Source organism: Pelophylax lessonae (assembly GCF_965119305.1).
Source record: "Pelophylax lessonae genome assembly, chromosome: 1".
NCBI classification, from domain to species: Eukaryota; Metazoa; Chordata; class Amphibia; order Anura; family Ranidae; genus Pelophylax; species Pelophylax lessonae.
The window spans coordinates 435936388-435947463 of record NC_138768.1 but is presented as its reverse complement, the minus strand read 5'-3'; the positions used below and the strand labels follow the sequence as shown (position 1 = coordinate 435947463).

Genomic DNA, 11076 nt, shown 5'->3' with positions numbered 1-11076 from the left:
TACGTGCTACTTTAATTATCGCGAGTTTGCTTTATTCCCCTAGGGGTATGCAGGATTCCCATCTGGGAGATATTTCAAAAAATTATTTTTGCATCAATTTGGATACTGCATCTCCTTCTTTCTATATATGATTTTGGTTGAATAGGGGCGGCACTTCTGCCTACAAGCACTAGGGTCGCTGGTTCGCATCTCAACCACACTACCTGCCTGGAGTTTGCATGTTCTCCCTGTGCCTGTGTGGGTTTCCTCTGGGTATTCAGGTTAGTTGGCTCTAGTATGTGTGTGTATGTATGAATCTGAGTTTGGGAATTTAGATTCTAAGCTGGGCACTGATGTGAATGTACAATATTATGTATATGTGAAGAGCTACATAAATTGACAGCACTTTACAAGTACTTGTAGTAAATAAATATTGGGAGCCCATCTTTGCTGTGGAAATCTGATGCCCCAAGATTACTAACAAGTGTAACTCACCTTTTTCTAATATATATATATAGTTAGAAAAAGGATTATGGATTATGGGGATTTGATATTTTGAATCACTTTTGAACAGTGGCTCAAGAGTCGCTATATATACATATACACACTATGATTTATATGATATGAATTCTATGGGTTTTATATTGATTGGTATATTACATTGCAGCTATAGGAATTCCTTGATTTTGTATATTATGAATATTCCCATTATATGAAGCGCCTAATATTTACATTTATATTATTAGGTATTTGGGGGGAAAAAACAGCAGCAGCTTGATTATTTTTTGAGTGGGTGCAATTACATTTTTTCAGTATATTCACTACCAATGTTTATGGCAACCCTGGAAGCCAGATCACCAGAATTCCCAAGAGAGATAACAATGTAAATGTAGATCTTTAATTGGCAAGATTTAATCTTTTTAATTGAAAAGCTTGTACAGTTTTCAATAATTTACTCAAAGGAAGGGAACAATACTTACCAAAAATGGATAAAAATGCATTTTGTTGCATTAATGTTTACACAATTGTACAGAAATGTCTGGTTAAAACCTTGCATGTTAGTAATGTTTTCATTTTACATAAACATACATAAACAAATGAAGTACTTGCACCTCAAAACAGAGAGAGGTTAAATATTTTGATGAAGATATGTTTCCCCTCCAAGACCACAGTTTTTTTTTTTTTTTCTTTTTTCTTTTCCAAAAGTAATTTTCCTGTTCATTCACAATACACTGGGTCATCCTACTTCATTAAGTACAAGGAAATGTTGCTACGTCACACATAATGGTAACTGGTCTTGGTGAGGAGGTGATAAAGTTAAAGCAACGTCGTAGGAAGATTGCTGTTTTGCCACCTAAGGCAAGTAGTTTTGGAATGCTTATATAAGTGACTGGATTGGCTAAACCGCTTTCCACATTTCAGACAAGCATAAGGTTTTTCACCTGTATGAACCCGGATGTGCTTTTTACAGTCTGTCAAAGTCAAGAAAGTCTTACAGCATATTTTACAGGCATATTTACGGGCTCCCTCCACCACCAGCACATTATGCTCCGAGAGAGCTTTCTTGCATTTGGAAAGTACATCTGCAGATGCCCTTGTCAACTGTGGTGGACCTTGCTGAGAAGCATTCCCATTGTCATAAGAGGAGTTTCCCCCATTCATCATCATTTGGGAACTGGAGGCGTTATCCTGTAGTTGAGCACTCCGTACAGATGTAACAATTGGCATTTTGGGCGCGATACGCCGATAATTTGGAAAGTTAAAAGCACGACCCCTTGCACTTCCCATGATAGACCTGGACATAGAGTGAAGCCCTAATCCAGATCTTGGGTAGTCCATTCCAAACGGGTCATTTCCACGGTAATTGGAGGACTGAACACAAGGAATACTCATAACGTCCTGCATGGGTCGAGCAAAGTGAGAATCTGGGCCATCATTGAAAGGATTATCCAAGTGAGACATAACATTGGAAGAATGACCACTGGGACCTACTTCTGGACTGACGAGGTAGGACACTTCTCCATCCATTCTACAGTCACTGGTTGTATTTGGAATGTTATCGTCACTGTTTTGACTTAGGCTGAGGTTGCTGTTTCTGTTCTTGTTTAAAAAATTAGAAATGCTAAAAGAGGATTTGTGCTCTAAGTTGGGAGTCACATCTAAAATGTGAATATCTCCAACCCTGTCTGTACTAGACTGGGGATCAGAGAAACTGCGATCACTGCTTTCTGGGCTCAGTTCAATTTTTTCTGCACCTGCAGTACCTTCGACCTCAACTGGCTCACTTCCTTCTGCTTGTGAGGTGACATCACTCACCTCATCTTGAGGCTCAGGGGAGCTGAGCGGCTCAGATTTTACAATGATTCGCATGTGATCTTTTTCATCCACTGTAAGATCATGAGTCTCTGAAGAATACACTGTTTTCTCACAAGCTGATTCCGGATTGTAACTCGTTTCAACTTGAGTTGTCTGAGTTGCCATTGAGATAATGTTTTCTCCACTGTTGTCAGACTGGCTTGGCACTTGTGTGTCTTCTTGGTTGCCATATGACTGATCAAACATAAGTGTGCTATCCTCTTGGTTGTCTGGTGCAGAGTCAGATTTCATAGCGTCCGTAATTTTAAGGGAATCAGGGGAAAAATATTCTTCACGAGAATTACCCATGGACTGTACACTTTCATTGGTAACATCAGTAATGAGACACTCATCAATAGAGGCCCTCATGCGCTGCCTAGCCCTTTCTTCAGAAGACTGCTTTCTTTTGTGCAGTCGTCTTATAGGAAATGTGGCCCTTTGCTCCACTATGCTATTTCTTACAGAGGAACCCATTGAATTCTGTTGCTGCTGGGCCTGTTCTTCATTGCTCTGACTTGAATTCAAAGCCGAACTCACAATGCTTAATCCCAGCTGCTGAAGCATGAAAGACCTTTGCATTCGTGCGCTTTGCTCCTGAGCTCTGTCATTGGGGGAAGACACAGGCAATGTCCTTGTAGTCAGATAGTGCTTACACGCTTTCACAACAGAATTCAAATGGAGGTGAGATGCTGCCAGTAGCACGTCCATCACATTGCTTTCTCCAAGCATGAGAGTGGATGTATACATCATGTCAATAAGAGCAGCAAAGGCTTCAGATGTTACCACTTCACTGTCCAGCTGGATCATGTTCATGCTCTGGTCACCCTCTGCTACAGTAAACAGAGCTCGGAAATGAGTACTGCATGCTGCTAGTACAGAGCGGTGAGCTTTAAAATGCCGACTCCCGACAACTATGACACAGTCACAGAGCTGGCCTTGGAGGCGCTGGTAATTTAACTGTTGAAAGGTCTGCTCAAAATGTCCAGGGAAATCCATGTTCCTAGAAAAATAAAAAAAAAAGGAAAATACCAATGTAAATATACAGTCAGGGAACAATAGAAATGTTTATGTATGTCATTTCAAATATGATAATATGCATTTTACAATCCAGGGAACGTTGAAAGGTCAGTTATAAACTATTACCAATATCACCAAAAGTAATGATAAATACATGACTGCACTTGGAGAGTTGTTGGGTCATAAAAATTAAAACTGCTACTATCTGAAGAAGAGCACACTATTCAAGAGCCTCAACATCTCTTTTGCCTAAAAACTAAGCACACTCAACAGTCCAACACAAGAACCTGAATGGCCAATAGATTTTCTTGCATTGGACCATTAAATTATAGGAGCAAAACGTCATTTCATTTCAGGTTTTAAGGTGGTTACCAAATATTTTTAATCTAAAACTATTAAAATCATAATATGGCCAAGTTACACAACACAGGGTTCAGGAAATACATTTCTGCGGCTTTCCTACTGATCCTGTATATAATGTAATGCGTTTTACCTTGTTCAGAAAGTGATATTGCAAATTAAACCCACATCAATAATAACTATTAATAAATGTTGTATTACATGCTGTTCATACTCACTCATTCACTATTAGATTTGTTTTTTGGATTCTGCAAAAATCCTGGTTGACCCTGCTGCTCTCCATCTCTACCTTCTGTCCAAGTCCCCATTGAAATTGGATTTTGCAGAGCAGTGTTGGCAGCTCTACACATATTCCGTTTTCAGTGTATTTTCTACCCTGAGCATTTCCTCCCCATCACATCTGAGCAGCCCATGTGACTAAAGAATCACACATGTGGGTGTATATACACACTCCTTCCCTCCTCCTCCATGCCCACTAACCAGCTAAACACAATGGGGGTTGGATATTACATCTTGATTGATGGAGATCTCTTCTCCCTGTTATGCAAAAACACAGGCAGGAGGGGCGTGACACAGCCTGTGACTGACAGAAACCTGCTCACACCGTGTTGTTGCCAAAAAATATTAAAGATTTGATTTCAAACATATATTTGTATGATGATTTAAAACAGTTTATTGATATTTATTTGTACCCTGTATTCCAAAAGGCTGTTTTTTTTTTTTTTTTTTTTTTTTAACGTGACTAGCAGCGTAGGGCTAGAAGCTCCTCCTGCCACTTTTCCCCTGCAAACAGGCTGGGAAAGAGCTGAGTCATGCGACAGCTGTATATCGATTAGGAAAAAAGGTACTTTTTTGTTTTATTAAAATAATTACAGTGCCATTATCCATATACAGAAAGAGAATAGAAAATGTATATTAAACAATTTCTGTTTAGTATCACTTTAATTTGGTTGTAACCTTTACTCATTACAAAATCATTTTTGAAAAATGGCAAAAAATAGGCCTGTATTTACTACGTGCTTATTTTTTTTTTTAACTTCCTTTTCTGCCTTCTCCAGCTTCATTTGTGCAGATCCGTGCATCCATGTAGCTTCCACAGTGACCTGCTGCCGGTTGTGTCCAGTGTTGGGGGCACCTACATCATATCTGGAAGAGACATTGCCGCCGAGCCTCTGCGTTTCCATAACAATGAAACACCATCAGTCCCGGCAGCATGACGTCACTTTCCTGTAGCCGAAAGCAGTGGGTGGACATGAGGAGCAGCTGGAGGGGGGTGCAGCTTTCTACTGATTACAGAAGATAGAGCACAGCAGGCCTGTATCTTCAGTGAAACGACACAAGACAAACTGATAATGGTAGCATGGAGGGCAGCCATGCTTAGCACGGTCAGTTTACTCTGAGGAGGGGCACAGGCAGGATCAACCAGGTAAAACAGGACACTGGCAGGCAGAAAGTTTGTAGAAACATAAAGCACATGTAAACATATTAAAGAGCCAGTGCAATATTTATTTATTTTTATTTTAAGGGTTACAAACACTTAACATTGTCAAAGAAGCTGTTTTAGGCCCCGTTCACACTGGGGCGATCCGACTTCCAGGGGCGACCTCCGAGGTTGCGGTGCGAGCAGCGCGCCGCAACCTCGGAGCGGCCGGCACGGACTTCATAACATTGAAGTCTATGACGGTCGCTCCGGGTCGCCCCAAAGAAGCTCCGGACCCTTTTTCTAAGTCGGAGCGACTTGTGTCGCTCCTATTAGAACGGGTCCGCAGCTTCCCTATGGAAGGCGACCTGTGAGGCGACCAGGTCGCCCCAGTGTGAACGGGGACTTAGGCTCCATTCACACTACCGTGACTTGTCAGGCGACTTGTCAGCCTGACAAGTCGCGGTCCCTCGCCGTCCATTGACAGCTACAGGACCCGTTCTAATAGGAGCGACTTAGAAAAAGGGTCCTGTACTACTTTGGGGTGACCTCGGAGCGACTTGCATAGACATTATATGAAGTCCGTGCAAGTCGCGCCAAAGTCGCGGTGCACGGGACTTCACAAGTCGCCCCCGAAGTAGTCATGCCGCTTCAGTGTGAATGGAGTCTTACTGGTTAACATTATGAGTTTGTTGAATGTATTCAGGGAGCTAATGGCTCTTTCAAACTTTAGATTGCGCTGTGCATACAGCAAGAATACTTTCTGCAACATGAAAAACATAACAGGGATGCTAGTGATGCCATAAACCATCTTTCTTTGTCCCCCCTGGAGACTCGCGCACAACTAATTGGGTTGTTAAAATTCCCTGAGTAACCTATTTTTATATTAAGGAATTGGGCACATCAGCAAGTACAAAAATACAAAATATATGTAGGCTACAGATTTGTGTTGCCTATGAGCTTTCCTTGTTGCTTGATCATTTAATCACCCAGTAGTAACAAGAATCTGTTGAATCGCTTGATTCAACGTCATAGTACATATCCAGCATAGCAACTCATGATTTTTAGGTCCCTTCTGCTATACATGTGCTTCCTTGCCAATATCATAACAAAGCATGAGAGGATTCCTGTGTACTTCAAAACAGTCATGTGTTTCCACACAGGACACACTTTAAAAACCATGCTTCCTCAAATGAAACAAAATTCCTGTACAAGTAACGGTCAATCGGTGGCTCCGCTAAGTTTAGTAAATTACACCAATAAATGTATTAGCCACTGAGACACTAACTAGACAGGAAGTTGGAGGGAGTTGCTAGGGCAGGGGTCATCAACCTTTTTCCAATTAAGGGCCGGTGTTCTTACGAATAATGCCTCCCCTCGAAAAATGCATCAGACGAACTGCGTACACAACGTCACTCCAGCTGATATCCTTATCAGCCGGCATGACGATGACCCTGCACACGTGCAGTTTCTCAGAGGCATTATCCAACAAGAGGCAAACCTCAGAGAGCGCGGAGGATGTAGAATCTAAATGTCAGATTCTGACTCGCTCTCTGCTCATGCGCGTTGCCGAAAACTATTCTTTTTAGGCGGATTATTGCTATTTGATATTCTTATTGGGAAATTGCAGGAACATTTTCGTGAGTACAGTACATGTACACACAGCTCTGCCAGGGACAAATAGAAGTATATTTTGACACTTATGTCAAGGGATGCTCTGATGGGGATGCCGGATGTCAAGGGGCGCTCTGATGGGGACGCCTGATGTCAAGGGGCGCCCTGATAGGGTCGCCTGATGTCAAGGGGAGCTCTGATGGGGTCGCCTGATGTCAAGGGGCGCTCTGATGGGGACACCTGATATCGAGGGGCGCTCTCATGGGGACGCCTGATGTCAAGGGGCGCTCTCATGGGGACGCCTGATGTCAAGGGGCGCTCTCATGGGGACGCCTGATGTCAAGGGGCGCTCTGATGGGGACGTCTGATGTCAAGGGGCGCTCTGATGGGGATGCCTGATGTCAAGGGGTGCTCTGATGGGGATGCCTGATGTCAAGGGGTGCTCTGATGGGGACGTCTGATGTCAAGGGGCGCTCTGATGGGGATGCCCTGATGGCTATACATTGTACCATACATAACACAGTACACATTGAGGTCTGTATAACACACTGTGCATTTGCAGTGACCGCAACTGGACATAGCGAGGGGTTGGTGGAATGTCCAACTGATGTCACTGCGGTGATGTGCTGGCTGGCTCCAATTGTAGAATTATTGTAGTAAAAGTGTGACAGTCAGAAATTGACATTCTGCTAAGCGTTTAATAAAAAAATCTTATTTTTGCGATCTAGACCAAGAATCTCCACCAGCAGGCTAATGACATTTTATTACTTTTCCTTTACGTCTACAAGGATGATGGGCAGATGGGCATTGGAGCTGGGGGCTTAGGCAGCTGTACATCCTGTCAGGAACCCGCTGAGAGTTGTAATCCAGGTAAATATGGAGATTCTTGGCGATTTAATTAAACTTGCAATTTTCATTTTTTTTATTTTGTTTCCATGCATTGATTAGCAGTCTTAAACATGAATTTATTTTGCAGGATCCACTGTGGGAATGAGGAATCTTGGTGATCATCTTCAGGACCAAGAAGGAATCTGTATTAGCCCATGGAACCTGACTTCAATATCGTAAAAGATAAGGATCCAACTCCCTATCACTGTCCCTCTATCACACTCTCTCAATCTCTGGGTGAGAGAGTGGGAGAGTGAGTGACAGAGATACAGACAGCAGAGTCACACTCTGTCACTTTCTATGGCAGTAAGTGCATAACACTGTGCCTCCATTGCACTTACACTTTGTTTTTACAGAGAATGTGTCAGTGAAGTTGTAAAAGGACACTGTGCGTGATGCATCGTGCCTCTGTTTCCCTTCCACATAATAATCTCTGTGTAACTCATGCTCCATCATAATGTCTAAGTCACTCACTCTCACATTCTGTGTCACTGTGAGAGAGTGACACACACTTTGTACTACTCACCCTCTCACAATCTCTGTCACTCCATCATACTCTCCCAGTAAGACACAGACACTGTCTGTGACACTCATCCACTCTGTCACCCATTCTCATACCCTTTGTGTCACTTCACCTGTCTTACACTATTTGAGTGAGAGAGACGCACACGGACACACTTTATTCATTGAATAAAGGGTACTACAGGGAAGAAAGGAGAGGGGGGGGTCCTTTTGTGTGGGAAATGTTTATTGGTTGCCAGCGGCATTTCAGTTGCTAAGGCCAGTTGTCCCAGTTCCTGGTTTGAGCCCCACAACCACTGCTGAGAACCCGTACATGGCTTTAGCTCATACGCCACCAGAGAGAATCTTTGAAAACAGAATAGAACCCACATTTTATTTGGTAAGAGTAAAAGGTACACCCCATGCTGCATTTAGAATCATGTGGGTTCTATTCTGTTTTTAAAGATGCTCATTGGGGGGCAGGGGAGTGGGAGCCATATACAGGTTCCCTGCAGTGGTTGTGGGGCTCAAACCACTGAACCACGTCACAGAAGACAGTCCAGGCACCGCATCATCATGACAATGGAAGTCAGGATCTGCCAGGTGCAAGCCGCTGAGAGCCTGATCCGGCCGCTCCCCACCCCTCCACAGCCCAGCGCCCCAATTAGCGAAGAGGGGGCAGAGCGGAGAGCTGCTGACTGACAGCAGCTCTCTGCTCAGGGAGCTGTCAGAACTGAGTGATCAGCAGTGTTCAATCACTCGTTTCTCAGTGCAGAGGTGCCAATCTGCATCTACCTAGGCAAGTATGATTGGGGGGGGGGGGGGAAGCCATATATCTCTTAAATATCACATCGGGTGTTTACATCAGTGTCCCCATCAGAGTGCCCCTTTACATCCGGTGTCCCTGTAAGAGTGCCCCTGTACATCAGTGTCCAGATATACTTCTATTTGTCCCCAGCAGTGCTGTGTGTATATGTACTGTACTCACAATTTTCCCGCAATTTCCTCCTCTGCGCTATCCGTTGTTTGCCTCTTGTCGAATAATGCCTCCGAGAAACAGCGCATTGTCATTGTCACGCCAGCTGATCGGGATATCAGCTGGAGTGACGTTACGTACTGCGCATGCGCAGTTCATCTGATGCATTTTTCAACGGGAGGCATTATTCGCCAGTCGCTCCGACTTAGAAAAAGGGTCCTGTACTACTTCGGGGCGACCTCGGAGCGACTTGCATAGACATTCATTATATGAAGTCCGTGCAAGTCGCGCCGAAGTCGCGGTGCACGGGACTTCACAATTCGCCCCCGAAGTAGTACAGGCGTGCCGCGGTAGTGTGAATGCGGGCTTAGTCTGTCATACGAGCACATTATAGTTAAACTGCTTGAGGCCTATTTTTTTTTTTTTGCTGCGGTTTGCTACCAATATGCGATACCTATTTTAAAGCAGAACTTTTCCAAAATTTTAAAAATTACTGATACGTACTTATTTAGGCTAGACATAAAGGAAACAGCCAAGTGTACAATAACCACTCACTGCTTTACTGATAAATATATGTAGAAGCCTTGCTATCTACTTGATGTTAGCCCACATTTGTCCCCTCCACTTTGTTGTCCTCTTGATGATGGCCCACAGTGGATGTTGGCCTGCTCTCATGGTGTCGACACTGACCCAAAGGGCTTCAGAAATATTCTTTCATGACTACACAGGGCTTTGATTATGGGTCCAGTAATTATCTGGAGGCTCTAATAAAAATGAACAGCCCTCTCTCCACCAGATCTATTCAAAGTGCACAGATCAAAAGCGATTTCTCAGCAAGTAAAAGGCAGGGGGCAGGGAACTGATGTCACACACTGCACAGCTAGCGCACCGAGCTTTAGGCCCCTTCCACATGTGGCAGACTCTGCCAGGAATCCGCTGATCCCTGCTGAGCAGGCAAATGAGCTTTTCCATGTCTGCTCTGCCCGTTTACACCAGACTGTATTTTGATATGAACCGCTAGATGGAAGGGGAACGATGGGCAATCCCCATTCGTCTGTTTTTAGCGGATACGATTGGATGAGAGGGTCCAATCAGAGCCACCTAAAAAACTGACAGGCCGATCCAATTGGAACTTTCATGTGAAAGGGGCCTTAGTGTGATCTGAGTGGAGGGTATCGTCACACTCCCTCGATTCAGAATTATAGGGAAACAAACAAAACTAAGTCTGTCATTCACCTTCTGTGTGCTGGGCAGAAGGGGAGGGGCCATCATCTGGGATTCTATTGTGTTGGTTTAGGGGTGGGCAAACTTCAGCCCCTCCAGCTCATGTGGACCTACAAGTCCCATCATGCCTCTGCAAGTGAGGATTGTAACTAGAGGTGCACCGAATAGACAATTTGGTGCCAAACCCAAAAATTCAGGATACAGTTTGCTGAAAGCCAAAAAATGACAGTTTTAAAAATATATAAATATTTTTATATACAATTGTATTTTATTTGACTTAAAATCATGAATTTAATTGAATATAAATTTATCCCACCCCCCTTCTTTCTGCTTCTCTCTTCTCGCCTTCCAGGCTGCCCTCGATTAATTCCACCCCTCCCATGTACCACGGTCTCCCAGACTCCTCTTGCTCTTTGGCATTGTCCAAATAGCTGCGTTTTTTTTTTTTGTTTTTTTATGTTTCACATCACTAGTGGGAGACGACAGCAACAAATTCATCTCCCCTACGAATTGCATCCTTCTTCCCGTTTGTTATTGTTAGCAATTTTGTTCTGCTCTTTGTTTCCATACCACAGTTGAGCAATTTATTGTTGTGAATCCATGTCATTGGTACCTACTGCCTTATACTGTGCTCTGTGCCAAACTCTGTACCACTGCTTCATCTCGTTTGTTCATTCTTTATTCTTAATGAAAAATGTTGAACCGAAAAAAAAAAAAAGAATATACATTTATTCTCGGGCAT

General features: G+C 43.5%; 1 protein-coding gene across 1 annotated transcript in view; it reads right to left on the bottom strand.

Annotated features, from left to right (window-relative positions):
* Window positions 1-766: 766 nt before the first annotated feature.
* Window positions 767-11076, bottom strand: part of ZBTB5 (zinc finger and BTB domain containing 5) — a 35843-nt gene continuing 25533 nt past the window's right edge. Inside the window, exon 2 of the mRNA XM_082265236.1 lies at window positions 767-3334. Within this exon, the coding sequence (XP_082121362.1) occupies window positions 1297-3334 (2038 nt within the window). The 3' untranslated portion in view covers window positions 767-1296. The remainder of the gene's footprint in view (window positions 3335-11076) is intronic.